The 18,596-nt window shown below is 32.1% G+C and overlaps 1 protein-coding gene and 1 pseudogene across 1 annotated transcript; one reads left to right on the top strand and one right to left on the bottom strand.

The window, feature by feature from the left end:
• Nucleotides 1-270: 270 nt before the first annotated feature.
• LOC100816476 (autophagy-related protein 13b) lies at nt 271-6,213 on the bottom strand. Its single transcript, XM_041015589.1, has 4 exons — nt 5,981-6,213; nt 4,252-5,669; nt 3,980-4,161; nt 271-942 (listed from the first exon to the last, which is right to left on the bottom strand). Exons 2-4 carry the CDS (start codon nt 5,566-5,568, stop codon nt 585-587), a joined length of 1,857 nt encoding a protein of 618 aa, XP_040871523.1. The 5' UTR covers nt 5,569-5,669; nt 5,981-6,213; the 3' UTR covers nt 271-584.
• A 1,209-nt stretch (nt 6,214-7,422) lies between these two features.
• Nucleotides 7,423-14,649, top strand: LOC100815946 (KH domain-containing protein At3g08620-like; annotated as a pseudogene).
• Nucleotides 14,650-18,596: the final 3,947 nt, after the last annotated feature.

The raw sequence follows: 18,596 nt of genomic DNA, 5'->3' as shown, positions 1-18,596 counted from the left end.
GAGGATGAAAATACATCTACTAACTGTTTTTGTTTTTTAATGATTCTTTCTCCTGGTTTAAATATGATATCCATCAAAATTAGTATTTTTAACAATTTTTAACTAATCACATAAAAAGTGTTGAAAAAAGTGTCAGAGAAAGTGTCATTAATCATTAAATTTCAAGAAAATGGTTAGAATGAAAAGTAATGTAACAAAGTTATTCTTGGAGTAACTTGATTCCTCCTCTCTACTGTATACATACATACTAGGTAGTGAATCTACAGCCTGTAGATGAAGCTTCTGCCTTGTTATATACAATATGCGACTATTAGCAGTTTCAAGAATTTTTACACAATATAAGGCTGTACCATGCCAGCCAGCCAGCTCAGACCTGATCATAGATCAAAACTTAACAGTCATAAAGACTTAATCATCATATTCACACGTATTTTTCAAAACTAAGAACATATTCTTCAACTGGATGGACCAATTTATCAAGGGGAAAAAAAGGCTTAAAGCTTACATGTGTTTTACTGATTTAACATCAGCATAAACGCCATTGTGCACAAGCATAAGTGTAGTATACTATATGTTATGTACTACTATATCTGGTGCTTACTACCTCGCGTAAGCAGCAAGTTTTTCATTTCTTTGTAACCATGGAACTCTTCCAATGCATCAGCTGTTGTTTTCCTAGTGGCTATGATCCCAGAAGACATTATGCTCACAGGCCTTGATGGCTCAAGGATCTGATTGGGCCCTCGAGTGTTATGGTTCCGGGTTTCAGGGTGTGAACCTTGTGACAGGTGTTGTGAGGTGGAGAAATCTTGACGTAGAGGTGGTGCTTTTTTCAGCATATGTACAAGCACACCAACAGCAGCATCTTGAGACTTTCTAATGGGAAAGAATCCACCGGCTTCAAGCGTCTCAGTCATATGACCATGATCAAGAGATTCAGCTCTGGTTATGCACAAGGAATCATGTTAAAATTGCTAAATTAAAACAGTCTAGCAAATTTTATGTCATCTATAACTTATAGAAAAAGGAAAAAAATAACCAGATTATATGTTGTTTTCTTTGAAGTTTGACTCAATATAGAGAAATTATACATGAATTTGTAATAAGCACAAGGATCTAGGTGAAGTTGTGAACTGAGTCACAAACCTCAATTGAAAATTGATGGTGTGAGATTTTCCCTGGTTACCATGTGTACCGTGTGAGAGTAATTTGGGTAAATGTAAATACTTTTGGTTGTTATATGCATGAGTATTTCGATTCTTGTTTGCAACAATGTATTATACAAAAGTACCTACCACATAGAGAGTGGCTATGCAATTTGGAATGCATCAAGAAGTTTCAGATTGTGTGACTACATTCTTTGGGACCAAAGCTATTGCATTGATAAATTACTGCATACACAAAATTACTGAAAATTTTTGCAAAGAATATTACTTGGCGAAAGAGTAGTCTAAAGCTCCTCTGTCATCACGGACCTCACATGAAGAATATGTTTTGCCAGTAGGATCAATCAAATAAAATGTACCACAAGAGGAAACAGTTGACAGATTTACAAGAGTGAGTGAGTGACAATTACATCAAGTCAGGATGTTCTACAAAAAATGCAAACAGCCTACTTTATCTAGCAAATTCTTTTTCAAGCATGCAACACTAGACACCAGATCTGCAAACTAATTCTTACTATAAATAATAAATGAAACCAATACAATCTGCAATCAAGATGCTTTTTCTACTCAGATACAAAAAACCACAAGATGTCTTTGCCTTCAGTCATCAGACTGCAATACCAGATTTCCATGCCCTCAAAGATGCACTCAAAGTTGGCAGCAAGATACTATGGCCCCTACTTGGTGTAAAAGCAAATTGGGGCTTTTGCTTTTCAGTTGCAACTTCCAGAGCTTGCCCAAATCCATCCAGTGTCATGTTTCCCAGCTTAAAAAAACAGTAGGGAAACACTCAATTGAAGCTAATCTACCAACAGAATTGGAAGTGTAACCCTAGGGGAAGCAACATGGGAAGATGTGGTGGCAATCAAATGGCACTTTCCAACCTTCAACCTTGAGGACAAGGTTGACATTTTAGGCAAATGTATTGTTAGGAAAGTTAATAATGAGCCAAAAGTTCTAACATCCTACTTCCATGGATGACATGAGGATGATCCCCAAAACCATGGCTTCCAATCCAGTGCAGAATGCTCCTATCTTCAAGGATGTTTCTCCACCTCTTAACATGTCATGGACCATGTTGTGTTTCAACTATGCAAAGAGATAGCAGAACTCTTGGATTTATCATATTCACTCTGGTATATTTTCTTTTTCTTTCTTGGAGGATATCTTATAGCTTGTTTGGTTTTAGAAAACATTTTTTATTTTCACTTCATAATTTCACAAGTAATTGCCAAAATGTCACCTTATTTTCATTTTATTTCTTGTTTTCAGACACAGACCTATATAGGAAAAGTGAAACAACAAGATATTGTTTTCACTATATCCAGTGCAAGTCTTTGAAAACAGAAATCAAATGAAAATAAGATGGCACTTTCCTAAATATTTGTGAAAATAGGAAATGTAAATAAAAAAAAAATCCTCTTTTCTTTCTAAACTCTGTTTCTTCTAGAAAATTAAAATAACTTAACCATATTATTAATTGGTAACAAAATCTAATCACGAACTAAACACACACACCCCTGGCCCGTTCCCAAAATGACTGACTCCCTACTATCAACCTGGCAGTTGAATTATCCTTGGATTAGAAGCCAATATGCCCCCTCTCCATACAATAAAAATCTCTAGTCATTTTACATAATAGATTGGTCATATATTTGAATCAATGGTATGACATCACTGATTTTCCTGAAGGAAACCCTCTCCATTGACAAAGAACTGTGGATCCCTGATTACAATCAAATAACAGTAAGGATACATATGATCCTGGTATTTTGTCTATTTAGCCCTCTATCATCCGACTGGGTTTTTAGACATAACTAGCTGAACTAGATCAAATTTTTGCCAGCCAGAAAATCAATAGAACTATAGAAGGGAGAACATGATGGGAGGGTGCAACAGTAAATAGATTAATGTTGATTGTTTAAGTGCCATACTATAAGACATGGTTAAAGAAGAAAAAGTCAGGACCGGCAGATTCATTCACTGCAAATATGCCACATCAATCACTTATTTTTGGAAAGTATAGCATTAAATACCAATAAAATACACTTTCAAAGATGGGGTAAAATAAAATTAGAAAATAATAGTGAGTCTAAACCATTTCAATAGTATAGTCATTGACATACACATGATAAATATTTATACAATTTTGAGGAGCAATTGTCAGGCCCAAAATACTTTGAAGAAAAGAAGAATATGCAAAACTTTCACCAAAATATAGGTGAAGCCAAATATTTATGCATATCAAAAGTAAGTGTGTTTACCAATTAATGTCTAGATGCTAATCTCTAAAGTGGAAAAGAAGGAAAAGTTATAAACAGTGTTTTGATACTACTTGTCAAAAACTGTGCAGAAAACAGAAATAATGAAATTAAAACACTAGAGCTTATTTCTTATTTTGTTTCTATTTTTTAACCTGTTAAAGTCAATTTTTTGTTCCATTCCTAGATAAATTATTACACATAACTTGAAGCGCAATCCTCCCAGAACCCCTAAGTGTATTAACCTAGACTTTCCCAGACCAGAAACAGGAAATCCCAGTGGGATGGAAGTGCTCCTGTTCCTGGAACCTGTTCAACCTGCTTACCCCCTTTATGGATTTAGATTGTCTCCTATTTCTGAATTAAAAAATATTGTCAAAGAGAAAGGCACATTTTAATGCAAGGACCCACCATGATATTCATAAAGATTGTTATTCTCTCTCCAACAAGACCATATTCTGTTATTAGCATATCTAGCTTATATGGTATTCTTATGTAAAACTTAGCATATAAGCAAAACATAAATGCAAGTGAATTTCAGCTATGAATTACCTGCTTCCTGGATCTGTCATATCATCATCATCCACATCAAATGGACAAGTAAAATCAGTATCATCAAAATCATTCTGATAAGACCTACTGGAGCTTCTGGAAATTGAAATCTGGGGCGAGCTGTTAGCAGATATCTTGACTCCAGAATATTTTCGAGACTCATCTTTTCCAAGAGAAAACAACTGCAGAAAGCAGAAGACACCCTTAACAAATCAAAATATACTTTGAACTATGGAAAAAAGTACATTGTGGTTAGCACACACACGGCATACCTTCTCAGCTGTTGCTCCTGTTTGCATTGTGTTTCTATCAATCTTAGCAGTGCCCCTTGAACCTCTTAGGGGAGGAGATGGAGGCACATTATGACTATTGGAGTATCCAGGGGAATTAGCAATTTCAGCAATAGGTATGCTGACTGGAGCACTTTCAGATCGTAAAAGTGGTTTGCATGGAAATGGCCCAGAATTAGAGATTGAAGGTGATGCAGAGTGATGATAATCCTCAAAGTTTGTATTCTTCTTCTGAATCATAGACATCTCAGTTGGATGAGGAGGCAAACTTGCATTATACACTGATGAGAGTGATTCTGAATGAGTAGGCGAAGGTAAATAAGAAGGAGGTGAGGCTCTATAATGATCGAAACTCCAACTACGCTGCCTTGAAGATGGCAACGATGATGGAGAGCCATGTGATGGCAATCCTGCCACGAGATGAGAAGGAAACCTCCTTAATGGATCAGCCAATGGACTCCCAACATAGTCAGTTATAACTTGTGGGGACATTGGAGTTGAAGGTTCAGAACTCACATCTGAGGCTAAGGAACAATACATCACACTAAGACACAGCCTACCAGAAGAAGTATCCACAGGGGTGAACCCGAATTTCGTCATTTCAGCCTCTTCTTTCCGGGTGAAGGGCTCAACAAAAGAAGACACACGGTGAGCAAGGGTGAAGTCCCTAATCTGTCCAGACGAATTAAGCTCTCTGAAAAGTTTATATGCAGGTAAAAGTCTAACAGTGACATACAAAGACCTCAGAAGCAAAGTTGATTTCTTATACAAGTTATGCAAAGAAACATTGCTTGACCTCCTACTGCCAGAATTAGAATCCCTTGTCTTCCTACTCTCATACTGCACAACCCACCTCTCCACAATCTTTTCACTCCTTCCCACAACCCCCAATTCTTCCTGATCAGTGTTCCAGCCAAAAGGGCATCTTTCCTTCAGTGAAGAACTCCTAGGAATAACCCTTTTGGGAGAAAAACTCACACTCACCAGAGGCCTCTGCACCAAAATCACATCAATCACTATGCACTCTAGATTGTTCTGGCGCCAGAGGTCAATGTTCTCCAACGCCGCGGGGCACTCCCGGAGCGCCAAATTGAACCACTTATCCCTCGGTCGCACATTTGATGAAGACGAAGACGACGAACACGGTGACGAAACAGCTTGATCACCATAGGAATTACGGGAGGACACATAGAGTGCCCTTGATTCAAGTATTATGTGAAGGCTCTTCGCGAAGAACTCGGTGATTATTTGTTCCATCTTCGCGGCATCCGAGTGTGCATTACCATGAGACGATGCCATTACTTTCCGGTGTCAACACAACACAACCCTCAGAAACAAACAAAAATGTCCAATTTTCACCGTTAGCTTAGACCCCCAATTGCAGTGCATTTCAGGTTTCACTACATCAACATCACACACAACAACTTCAGAATTCAAATGCAACCGAATCACCCATCAACTCTATTACTAATAATACTAGGTTCTTTAAAAAGAACACGAGAACAACAACAACAACAACAACGTAAAAGGATGTTCGATTCTTCACTAAAAATAGTGTCTTGTAAAACAGCAGCAGCACTGTTTAGGATTTGAGTTATACAATTAAAGGAGAAACGCGTCTTTTGTGAAAGGAACAGAATTTCTATATTTGAAGACTTGGATACCATCACAATTGTGTGGAAGAGAGAGAGAGAGAGATCAGTGTGTTTACCTATGCATGGGAGAAAGGGTTGGATGATAGGGAGTAGTTGAAAAGGTTGATGTGGGGGGTCTAATCTATCACTTAGAACCTTGATGATGTTCTGTTCTGTGAGTTTACACGAAACGAAATATAATGAATGAAGAGTGTTGAGAGAAGCAAAGCAAACAAAGTAGGACTGGCTGAGGAGTGGAAGAGTGGGACCCTTTGGCAGAGGCCGTTGTTGGCTAAACCCGGATGCATAGCATTGAAACACCCCCATCATTTTAAAGGGAAAATATATTACTTGAATCAAAATAAATATAAAATACAAGGAGTGGAGAAATTTCTCCACCCGGACAAAAGAGACAGTGAAAATAAATTTGATAAAAAAAATATTTTTATAGTACTAATTAAAAGAATCTAATTTTTAATCTTTTTATTAACAAAATATTTATTATTTTAAAAAATATATATATACGAACAATTTTTTATTTTGGTCCATGCAAAAAAAATGTTTTTGTTTTTCATTCTTCTAAGATTTGAAATTTTTTTTTATTCCTTTAAAATAAGTAAATTTTTGTTTTGGTCATGTAAAATAATTTTTTTAATTATCATCATTTCAAAATTTGAAACCACTGGTTTTAGTCCTAAATTCATTTATCAACAACAAAAAGGTGTATCCTTCTATCTTCTAGTATCAATATTGTCATAAATGATTTTTCATCTTTGAATCTTCGAAAAAATCAAATTTTATGATAACTTTTTATTTTGTTTTGTAAATGATAAATAATTTTATGAGTATAAAAAAGATATTTTGTTTCATCTATGAATCTTCGAAGAAATCAATTTTTTGGACTAATTTTTTCAATCTTTTGAATTGAAACAATATGTTTATATTTTTGAGAAATTATATAAAAGAAAATCTTATCTATAATTTTGTCTAGGGTTCATAAAACGTTAAAAGCCTTCCAAAAAGGGATTATCCGCCCTACACTTTATGTGAATTTGTGAAAATGTCAAAGGGATTTTATTCCCCCAATGCATAATAATGTCTCACCATCTTCACTCTTTTCAAATCCGTCTTGATGTTAACGGGTAATACTTGAATTTTGAGTTGATCGAATATAGATTTGGATTTTGATTTTCTTCAATAATCAAAAGTCGGATACGGATATCGATATGAGATTACTAGATTCGTCCTGACCCCAAACCCAAACCCACCCCTCCACTTAAAATCTTTAGAATTTTTGTATAATTTAATCAAAAGACAGAATTTTTATTACTAGTTAATTTTATTTTAGAATTTTTACATAATTTAATATTATTTTCTTAATTATTTTTGTAGACACACGCACTATAATAAATTTATTGATATATAAGTAATTAAAAATAAACGTTTAACAATCAATTTATTTTTTCTAAAATCAAATTTTTAATTTTTTTTAAAAATATTTTTCTAATTTGAATCGTGTATGGTATGGGATCGGGGATGGGATCATAAACTTAACCCCGTCAGGTATCGGATACAGATACGAGAATATATTAAAGAGTCGGGATAAAAGATTGCAGAGACAATACTCCCACCCCACCCATTGCCATGTCTAGTATGGCCTGTATCCCATTTGTCTCTGTGCAATCATATCTCTCTATGCAAGACAAATAGTATTTCAGAACACACACAGCATTGGAGTCCGTCAGAATTCACAAACACTACGATTTATCAACCCAATTCCATACTCCTTACAGTTGTTGACCTTTCATATTAATTCATTTTGTATAGTCAGATAGCACAAATTGATTAAAACAAATCAGCAATTCATTAAAAATAAATTCATATGACCAAAGACTATGAATTACTAAACAAATATCGGATATGGATTACGTAAAAAAACAACATATCGGATTTGGATACGATGCAAAAGCAAAAAATGCCTCCGGGCTCGATACTGTAATTTGGGCCCAAATTCCTATGTTATTTCCTGCACTTCCTTTTTCCTTTTGGAATGTCCATCCTAGAATGTAATAACATTCTGAAATGCACTTTTTTTTTTTGGAATAACCATTCCGAAAAATTAAAAAAACATTCTGAAAAGAGTACAAAAAACATGGGAGTGCAAAAAGTAATAACCCACCTACAAAATTTTCTCAAGCTGCAGAATTATTTGGGGATAGAATGGGTTGACACTTATACCAAATGTCATCCTTAATTTCATTGAATTTTATGGTTAAAATTATTCCACATAAAAAGTAAAAAATAAATATTGACTAAAGATGTCACATGAGAATTTTATATGCATTATATATTATATGTTGTTTAAAAGTTACTATTTTGGGAGTCGCTACCTCAGTTCTGGTCTTGTTCTCTGTTGTCTTGCTTCATGTTTGGAGTGATTTTTGTTTTGATCACAGTATTCAGATGAAGTTTTGTTTGTTTTAAGCTGAAAACCTTAATAACACCCTGTCCTTGAGTTTAGTTCCATTCTACTCTTAATAACTTGATTTGGCTTGCCGAAACAAAAACTTGATCCTTTCTGAACACCATCTTGTCCCCACGTGTGCACACGATCTGATAAGGTAAGGGCTTACTTTTGGGTCCCTAACCTCTCTTACCTGATGCTAATTTTCTTTTAAATGGGCTTGGTCCATTTTTTGTTTTCCTGAATGTTTCTTTTCTTTTTCTTGTTGGGCCTGGCTCATTTGTCTTTTCCTTCTGTGTTTTTCTTTTTTTTTTAAAAAAAAATGTCATGGGCTTGGTCCCCTTCTTTTTTCTTGTTAGACTTTTGCTAAATCCATGCTCTTATTTCTAAGTACACTTCCCTTTTATATTTTTGGCGTTTCCCCCCTCAAAAATACTCTTTTCTGGAATGTGTTTAACACTTCCGAAAATGAATTTACGGATGCTAAAGTTAAATCTTTGATCTCATTATGTTAGAGTACCCCAACCCCAAGTATTTAATCAATGCCAGAGGAGAAGCCATTGGCTTAGAGAGCTAGAGGAATTCCAAAGCGAAAAAAAGGACCGCCTACCTCACCACTCTTTTTCTACATAAACAACCGAGTAGTAGCACTTTACTTTGCAGATCTAGAATCAACCAGGCCTCAGCTATGTAAGAAATTATTTCAAATTGCCACATGGCACATTCTCCTGCAATTATTTACAAACCCATTCACAACATCATTATAGCCCCTGAAGAATTTGATTTCAATAGAAACTTAGTAATTATGATACATTGATTATGAACATGCTTGAATTTTAGTTAGAATATGAATGATTAATCAATCAACTTCTACTAAATCACACATAGTCAATAATTGAAATACACACAAGATAAAAAGATTGTCATGGTGATAAAGGAAGAGAGGAAAAGTTGTGAATTTAAATCTATCTGCTAACAAAAAAAAATTAACAATTAACAATTAATATTTGCTTATAAAAAAATAAATAATTCAAATACATAATACATTGATTCTACATACCAAGTATGTTAGGGTCATACTTGCAAAGTCTAGGGTGAAGTTGTAAATTTGTAATATGTAAAGAATCAAAATTTAGTATTCAAATCGTTTCATCATTTTGGGAAATCATTATTTTTTTTCTCTCCACTTCAGGACATACAATTGTAAATTTGTAATATGTAAAGGATCAAAATTTAATGTTTTTGAAGAACCTCTTTCAATTATAATTTTTTATTAGAGATATGACATCTCATAAGAAGAAAATCAAAACTTAATGTTTTTCAAAAACCTTCTTCAATTATGAATTCTTATCAAGACATGGTGTTTGATAAGAAAAATAACTAAAATTTAGTGTTTTTCAAGACCCCCTCCAACCATAAATTCTTATTAAGATGTGGTGCTTGATAAGAATATTTGATTTTAGCAGCCTTGATGGAGATATTCTTACGGAGAAGATTGGTTTGCCATTGGAATCTATGTAGGAGATCACAAGTCATTTTCGGGGAAAAAAAAGTATATCATACTACTTGCATCAGTTGCATGTATAATATCAGTATCTATTGTACCGCAATATATTAACTCGGTGATTATGTGCAGCTTACGTCATCTATTAAGGTTTTGAGAACACATTGTGAATTCACATAAACTGAGTATCTTTTAAGATAAGAATGCAAAATGATAGGTTCCTTATGGATATAGCGATGAGGCATCCACGTGTCTATGCATCTTCAAATTCACTTTTGTTCAAGAGATGCACCGTGCATGAGAATAATTATATTAAACAAATTAAAGCTTTATCCGTTTTAGGCCTTAATCTACGCATGGTAAAGTAAAATTATAATTATGTTTACATTAATTTTTAGTTTTTTTTATTAGTTAAAAATTTATTTAATTGTTTAATAAATAATATTATTTTAGTAGATATTTTTTAAAATATTAATTTTTAATTTTTAATTTTTAACTTTTTTATTCTTAATATATTTATTTAATTTTTTTATTATCTTTTTTAAATAAATCATTATTTTATTATTTTTATTTATTTTAATTATTAATTTTATCAAATATTTATAATTTAATAAATTAATTATTCAATTTTCAATTAACTTTCTAATTAATTTTATCGGACCTAGATATACATGCATCAAGTGGGGTGACCTAATAATAACCAACATCAATGACCAAACCACAGAAACAAAAAAGAAGAAAACCAACCTAGCAAAAGCCAAAAAGCGAATTGAAATACTAATTCAATACTCAAAAGAGCTCTAGAAAAATCAAATAAGATCTTGGGACCAGATAATTTAATTTGGTTTGCATTAACTACTGGCAAGAGTAATATACTGGCCTTAGCATGTCCTGTTAATATCACACATACTTTGCAATTTTAATGTTACTACGGCCTAGACCTGAATATATGGGAGGATTAACTTAGATTAATTTTTTAAGATAATATAATTTTATATTTATTTACGAATTATTATTAATTAATTATTCAAATATACAAGTTAAAAAATCAATCAATACTATCATTTTAATATTTGAATACAATTAATTATAAAAAAATATTATGTGACTATAAATATATGTGATTTTTTTAATAATTATTAGTATGAAATATTAATTAATTTTAATTTTGATAACAAAAAAATAAACCTAACACTTTTTTTTAATTATATTTTTATAACAATCAAATTTAAGATTTTATTTAAAAGAATCCAACCTTATTTTATTTAGACTTGTAAAGGAGGGTGTACCATGGCACACTGTATAGTGTTCAATTACTATGTGGAAACGGATATTTAAGCTATTGACATGTCCCAGTCATGGCGTGTCAAGCACCACACATAAGTAGGAGAAAAATAAAGACGATGGATTAATGAGACCAGCAATTGGTCATGATTACTTCTGAAATTACGTTTATGCATCTTCTAGCCGCAATTGCTATCGGTAGATTAATGCATACACAACAAATTAAGAAACCTTTGAGTCTATCACTTGTTAAATTAACCGCTTGTGAGTGTGACCGAATCATGATCAAGAGGATGATTCCCGTGAACAAATCCAATATATACATCACACTCAATCTTTTCATATATAATAAATTAAAATATGTATTCTCTATTTTTTCAGTCGCATAATTATTTTATTAAAAATCACGTTTTTCTACTTTTTATATTGAATTGGCTCTAAATTTTCTATTTTTTTACCTTATTATTAGTTTTATAAAATATATTTAAACAAATTCTATATTAGCTAGATTCACTGTTTTGTACGAAGAGATTTGTATGAAAAGTATAAATTGTGTTGTTTGATCATGGTGTATTGAAGTAAAAAAATCACGCATGCACTAGTGTATATATATATATATATATCATGTGAATTTATGCCACTTCATAATTCGTTTTTTAATTTTTTATTTTTTTATTTTCAAACTTTGTTTTCATAGCAATTTCATATTTTCTAACTATTCTCTATGTTTATATGATTAGGTAATATTTTACTTAACTTTTTAAAGTTTTTTCACTTCAAAATAAAGGTTTTCTTGGAAGAAAGTCCATCTTCTTAATTTTTGTTCATTAGAATAATTACTTTTAATTTTATTTTTTTATATTTTTAAATGTTCTTGGCTTCACTTCTTATTCTAAACAGAATGGAAGTCCAAAAGAATTGGGTTAAATACTATTTTAATTAAAAAAAATTCATAAATAAGACTCTCCATATATTATTATTTGTATTAAGTGTCTCAATATATTTAGTTGGGTCAATACACTCTTAAAAATGGTTTAATCTTTGCTTATAAAAAATGGCTTAATCTTTTTTATCTACTCTCATAAAAATTATTGTTTTCTTTTAAATTTATCTAAATTCTTATATATATATATATATATATATATATATATATATATATAAATTATGTTCGACAAGATATTTTAGTTAGTTTCTAACTTTTTTAAATAGATGAAAAACTTATTTGGTTTTCAGTAAACAAATTTCTATTATTAGCTTTTAATTTTTTTGAAATGTTACCTGAAACATTATTTTTTAAAATGCTAACGAATAACTGTTATGCATACGTAATTTGTGTGTTTAAATCACATAACAATTATCTAATTTTCCTCTCTTTTATTGCTTTTTTTGTGTCAAAACATTAGGAATTTAGTTTCTCTTGAGTTTTTGTCCATTAGATGCTAAAGTTAGTAAATTTATAATATTTTTGGTTGTATACTTTTTGTAGAGATACAATAGGAGGTATGGAAGAGGATCAAAGAACTGGAGTATCACTCAGCCCAAGAAATTCGCTTAGCACAGTAAGTCAATTGTCAAGTGCACCATGCGACTTAGCGCATAGTCACTTAAGCCAATTGGACATGTGTGCACCGCACTCAACACACTCATCTCACTTAACACACAATCAATGTCGAAAAATATGATTGTGTTATGTTTTAAAGGAAAAAGAAGAAGGAACTTGGGTCATTCTATTCAGTATCAGAGAGTCAGAGTTAGTGCATGACCCATTGGAGAGAACCACTCATTTGGAGCACCTCATCTCCATTTTCCTCTATTCTCTTCCATTTCTTTTGTTCCTTTTTGTATTTGTAAGTTTCTCATGACAATAACAGGCTCAACCACCCTTGTTGGGAGCTTAGCAACCAAACAATCTTGATGTAATGATTCTAACTATCAATTTAATGTTATTTCGATATTATTGTCTCTTTTCTATGCTTATTATCATGTTTATGATTTGATCACCCATGCTCATGTTTGTTATAAGGTTTAGGCATTGGAAAATGTTTTTGTACTAAGAACTTGAAAAGAACATCTAGGACAAAATGATATTATTTAGCCCAAATCATGCATCTCTGCTCATAATGTAAATTATCTGACGTAACTCTTAAGGGATTAAGAGTAAAATTATGTAATTTAGTTTATCTAACACGAGGAATCATAGCTAGAGTAGGTTAGTGGATGTAGGTAATAATTGGAATAACATTAAATAAAGAAAAATCCTTAACGTTGCATCAAGAGTAGTTCTGGTGGGCTGAGTCCTTAACATGTTCATAATTCTGCATCAACCGTCACTTCACTGTTCCGAGTGTTTATTTTCTCGTCCTTGGACATGCTTTGCTCTATAGTTTAATTTACGATGAATTTATATTTGTGCATCATCACTTGACAAATATTCAATTTAATTCATTAATTGCTTAAAATGGAACGTATACAAACTATGAGTATAGTCAAAGTCCTTGTGGAATCGACACTTGGTCTTATCGTTTTAAAATATTACTTGGACGAGTTTGTACACTTGCCAAGGAGTTAACACTAACTTCTATCTTCTAGTTTTTTTATATTTTTTTTTCATTTTTATCCTCAATATATTTATTCAATTTCCTGATTACTCTTTTTAAATAAATCATGATTTTATTATTTTTTTGTCATTTTACACTTTTCAGCTACTTCAATAGTTAGTTTTACGGAACACTTATAATTTAATAAGCTAGAATTTTCTATTTCTTGGTAGTTTTTTTAACTAGTTTTGTCAAACATAGCCAAAATGGGAGAGGATAAGCTTACTAAAAATCGGCATGACACTTTCTAAACCTAGCTTACTCTAACGACGATTTCTAAACCTAACTTTGTAGAGCACCGTTAGAGATTCGTTTCTTGCCGCTGGATATCACTAAATCGAAGATCAATTTGGAACATCATGTAGGAATCCCCTTGGAATTATGTGGAACTCCTGGAATTACAATGGACTAGTAAGTTGCACTTGCAAGTCCTAGTTCATACACGATTAAGAGGATTTTGTGTCTGGAAATTCCAATTGATACATACCTCAATTTCAATTTTGTTGGAAGGCTTTTGAGACCTAAACACAATTCTCTAAAAGGGGTATAAGCTTCTATAGGTTGTCATGTGTATATTAGAAAAAATGGTTCAATAAAAGATTCATACAAGGAAGGAAACTAAGAGGAAGACCAGACTATGAGCATCTCAATGAGAAAATCCACATCTTGATTGAGACACATTTACCTGATAATATTTTTGACATAAGGCTTTGGCAAGCTCATGAAATTATAGAATAACTACTCAAAACTGTGGAAGAATTTGATGACTATATTAAGAAACAACATTTGCATGAACTAACAATGCTAGATTCAAATTTTAGATAAAAGAGTCATCAACTAAGTGGAAGTGTATCTCCATTTAATTCCAATGGAATGAGACAAACTAAAACTAGCTGATGAAAGGTTTCCTTGTTACTTGTAGATGGATGTTATTGTTTTGGAGCCATCTCAATAAAGCATTTATGAACAAATAGGTTAACAGTTATTGTTGACTTACATTTTGGTGGTTTTAAATCCTCCCTTTATCCTACATTTTTCTTCTAAAACAACATGAGTCAAAGTTACAAAATTTTTAGAAAGAAAAAATGATAGTAATTTGGTATTGAAAATAAGTGTGTTAAATGAGTCTTTTTCTTGCACACTTCATACATTTATTGTTGAATTTATTCTTGCATCTGTAATTTGTGAGAAACACGAAATATACATGTGATGGGAGAAGCTTTAGGCCTTAAGTGAGTAAGTTTTGTGGGCATGTGACATGCCTAGTCTTATTGGTAGTCAAAGATTAGTTATAACATAGGTTGAATTCTTTTTAGTTGTTTGTCTCAAACATTTGTATTTTATTCACTACATTATATGTTAACAAAAAAAAAAAAAATGCATACAGTGACTAGTCTAAAAATTTGACAATGTGACGGCAATATAACATGTACTTGCATGCACACATACACACGCATATGCACACCCTCATTATTATTTTTATATAATTATTTAAATAGAATCAATTACACTTTTGGACTCCCTACTATTGTTAAAATTCAATTTTGGTCTCTTTAATTTTGTTTGTGCAAATTTATTCTCTTTACTATTTTAATTGTGCAATTTTAGTTAATCTATTAACTTTAATTATTTGCACACCATTGATTCTAATTATCATGTAACTTGTGATGATTGGTTTAATTCATTGATTTTGTTCAATATGTGCTCTAATTATCATGACCCGACTATATATAGCTAGACATGGATAACTACAATTTGGATCCAATGCCATTACACTTAAAATATAAGGAGTAAAGTAGCCACCAATTGAATCTTGTACGCGGTATCACAATTAAGACACTGATAAGTTTCACAGCATCATCAACACAAGAGGGATTGAGATTAATGTACAACACTTATTGCAATTATCATCCTCAACCCACGGGGGGATTGAGATTAGTGTACAACACCCACAGCTGCTACCATCATCAACTTATGGGGGATTAAGGTTAATGTACAACATTCACCGTTGTCAATATATATAGAGCATGTATCAAATGAGAACGACTATCTTATGTGAGAATGAAAATTATTAATCTCAATCGTTAGATTAGAATGGGAGATCAAAATTAAAACATTTTAAATTTAAAATAAAACTTCATTTAATCATAAAACCTCTATAAGATTTACCAAACATAAAATTAAATATTTTAAAGATTTAATTTATGACGTCCTAAAATATCTTAAACATATCATTACTATGACCACCACTATCATGATCGTTTCCATCATAATTATCATGATTGCTATTGCAACCACCACCATAATCGTCAACCGCCGCCATCACCAACATGATTATTGTTATCATTATTGTCACCACTGTCACCGTGATCGTCGTCATGACCATCGTCGCCACCACTAACATGACTGTTATTGTTGTCGCTGCCAACACTACTAGTGGTGGTTGTGGTGACGATCTTGACGTAAATTAAATTTTTAATATATTTTGATTTTTTGTTTGATAAATCTTATATAGATCTTATGGTTAAATGAGTTCTTAGTTTGAATTAAAAATGTTTTAATCTAAGGGTTTAGATTAATTATTTTCATTCTCACATAAGATGACCATTTTATTATTTTAATATGATAGATCTCCCCCCCCCCTCTCTCTCTCTCTATATATATATATATATATATATATATATATATATATATATATATATATATGAGGAGGGATGACTTATTTCAAAAGTAACTATAAGTTACTCATCATGCTCACCATTTATTTTTTTAAAATGTTGCTACCATAGAAATGTTCATTTCATTTTATACATTTTTTTTCATTCCACCTTTGCTAATGTAGTTATTTTCATTCAACTCCACCAATCTTTTTTCTCCAAACTATCATTTGAGGTGAAACTTGACACCTATGTCTATATGTATTGTTATCATTTATGCCTGTAAATAATTTTGATGTTTTGGCATGTGGAACTAATTGTTTAATTGGTGATATTCCTCCAATTACTACTAAAATTGATAAGCATTCATTGTTCCATCTGGGTATTAGGGCATGTTGGATAAGTGGTCTCAATAACTTAAGAGGGAGGGTGAATTAAGTCTTACAAAATTTTTCACTAACAAACTTTTAATCCCCTTTTAAAAGATATGCTCAGAATGCAGAAGAAGAAACAATAATCAATTTAATAATGTTCTTTAAACGTGCAAGATAAAATTGATCGCAATAAAATAAATAAGATAAGAGAAGAAAGAATTGCAAACTCGATTTATACTGGTTCAGCCACTTCTTGTGCCTACGTCCAGTTCTTAAGCAATCCACCTGAGATTTTCCACTATCTTTGTAAATCCTTTACAGACTTTGAACACACCTTGGAATCCCTCACCCTTGTGTTCAAGATTTTCACACTCCAAGAGACACATCGTCTCTTGATTACAACTGAGTTTCTGAGATGAACAAAAATATTTCTCTCCTTTAGAGTGGATGATACAAATTGAAGATCCTAGAGGAATTTCTCTCTTTTAGAGATGATAATACAAATTGAAATTCCTAGATGAATTTTCAATAGATTTGCAAGTGTTAGGCCAAGAGTTGTCTAGAGAGCATTTGACAATTAAGCTCCATTAGAATATCTCTCTTTTTTTCTTTTTGAAGTTAGACACACATATATATAGGTCCATCGTGCCTTTTCAAAAATGTTTTGAAGAGATGTGTCTTTTCAAAAAAAGTTTCTGCAATTTTCTTACTAGTAATCGATTATCGATTTCTGGTAATCGATTACACAGTTATATTTTAAAGGGTCATGATTTTTCAAAGTATTTTTTGAAGTATCGTTACTGGTAATCGATTACAAACATTTGGTAATTGATTACAAGATTTAAAATTCAAATTACAAAACCAATTTGAAAAGCTCATTTGAAATCTTGTCTTCTGGTAATCGATTACAGTGTCTAGTAATCGATTACCAGCGCCTTTAATCTCTTGGAAACAATTTGTTTGAGGCAAAAACTAATCAACCAGTGAGATTCTTTTAACAAATAATCTAAGGTCTTTATCTTTTTCTTTGATCTTGTTTGCTTGATCTTGAATTAATCTTGAAGCAATTTCTGTTTGCTTAGTTATACTTTGGCATCATTAAAATATGTGTTCATACATTCACATTCTTCCCATATTTGATGATGACAATCATTATCTTATCTATCTTTGTTCTTTCATCAAGTAAATACTTTCGGTATCATCAAAACTTGTATGATTTACAAGGCATGTAAATGAAATATAACACTTCAATAATACATCTTATTGGAGGCATCGTTGGGTTTGACTTTGTTGGTGGACAAGTGAGAGTCAATCAAGAGAAAAATGGTGGGACCTCCAACAAGGAGGAAGTTGTAAGTCGTTGATCCATTTGTCTCTTGACGATCTCCATGTTTTGCAAAGTAAAAGACGTAAGAGTTCATTCATGGAGAGAGGAAAGATAATTTTGGATTATTTGTATTTTTAAAAGATAAATTAAAATTATAAAAATACTCATTGATCCATGCTAATATATAAAAAGAAAAAATAGTCATTTGTCTAATACAAAAGGTGTTCAGTGTTGTACCACTCAACACTCTTGGTCGTATATGAGTCAACCGAGACTCACAAATTAGTCTTTTTGTGCTTATGTACTCGAGGCTGCAAGACTGTGTACCCCTTGACACTCTCAGTTGTATGTAATTCGACTGAGACTGATAGATTAGTTTCTTTGTGTTTACGCACTCGAGATTACGGGATTGTGTTTGTGTCCCCTAAACACTCTCGATCATATATGAGCTGATCGAGACTCATAGATTAGTCTCTTTGTGCTTAT

Source organism: Glycine max, chromosome 5 (genome assembly GCF_000004515.6).
Source record: "Glycine max cultivar Williams 82 chromosome 5, Glycine_max_v4.0, whole genome shotgun sequence".
Lineage (NCBI taxonomy): Eukaryota > Viridiplantae > Streptophyta > Magnoliopsida > Fabales > Fabaceae > Glycine > Glycine max.
This window is presented reverse-complemented; position numbering and strand designations above follow the sequence as displayed.

What these genes read in the sequence shown, in the direction of transcription:
- LOC100816476 (XM_041015589.1), bottom strand. Translation starts at nt 5,568, where the DNA reads ATGGCATCGTCTCATGGTAATGCACACTCGGATGCCGCGAAGATGGAA. An exon ending in CAGGAGCAACAGCTGAGAAG is followed by an intron (nt 4,162 to 4,251) that starts GTATGCCGTGTG and finishes TGCTTTCTGCAG; the next exon opens with TTGTTTTCTCTTGGAAAAGA. An exon ending in ATGACAGATCCAGGAAGCAG is followed by an intron (nt 943 to 3,979) that starts GTAATTCATAGC and finishes GTGCATAACCAG; the next exon opens with AGCTGAATCTCTTGATCATG.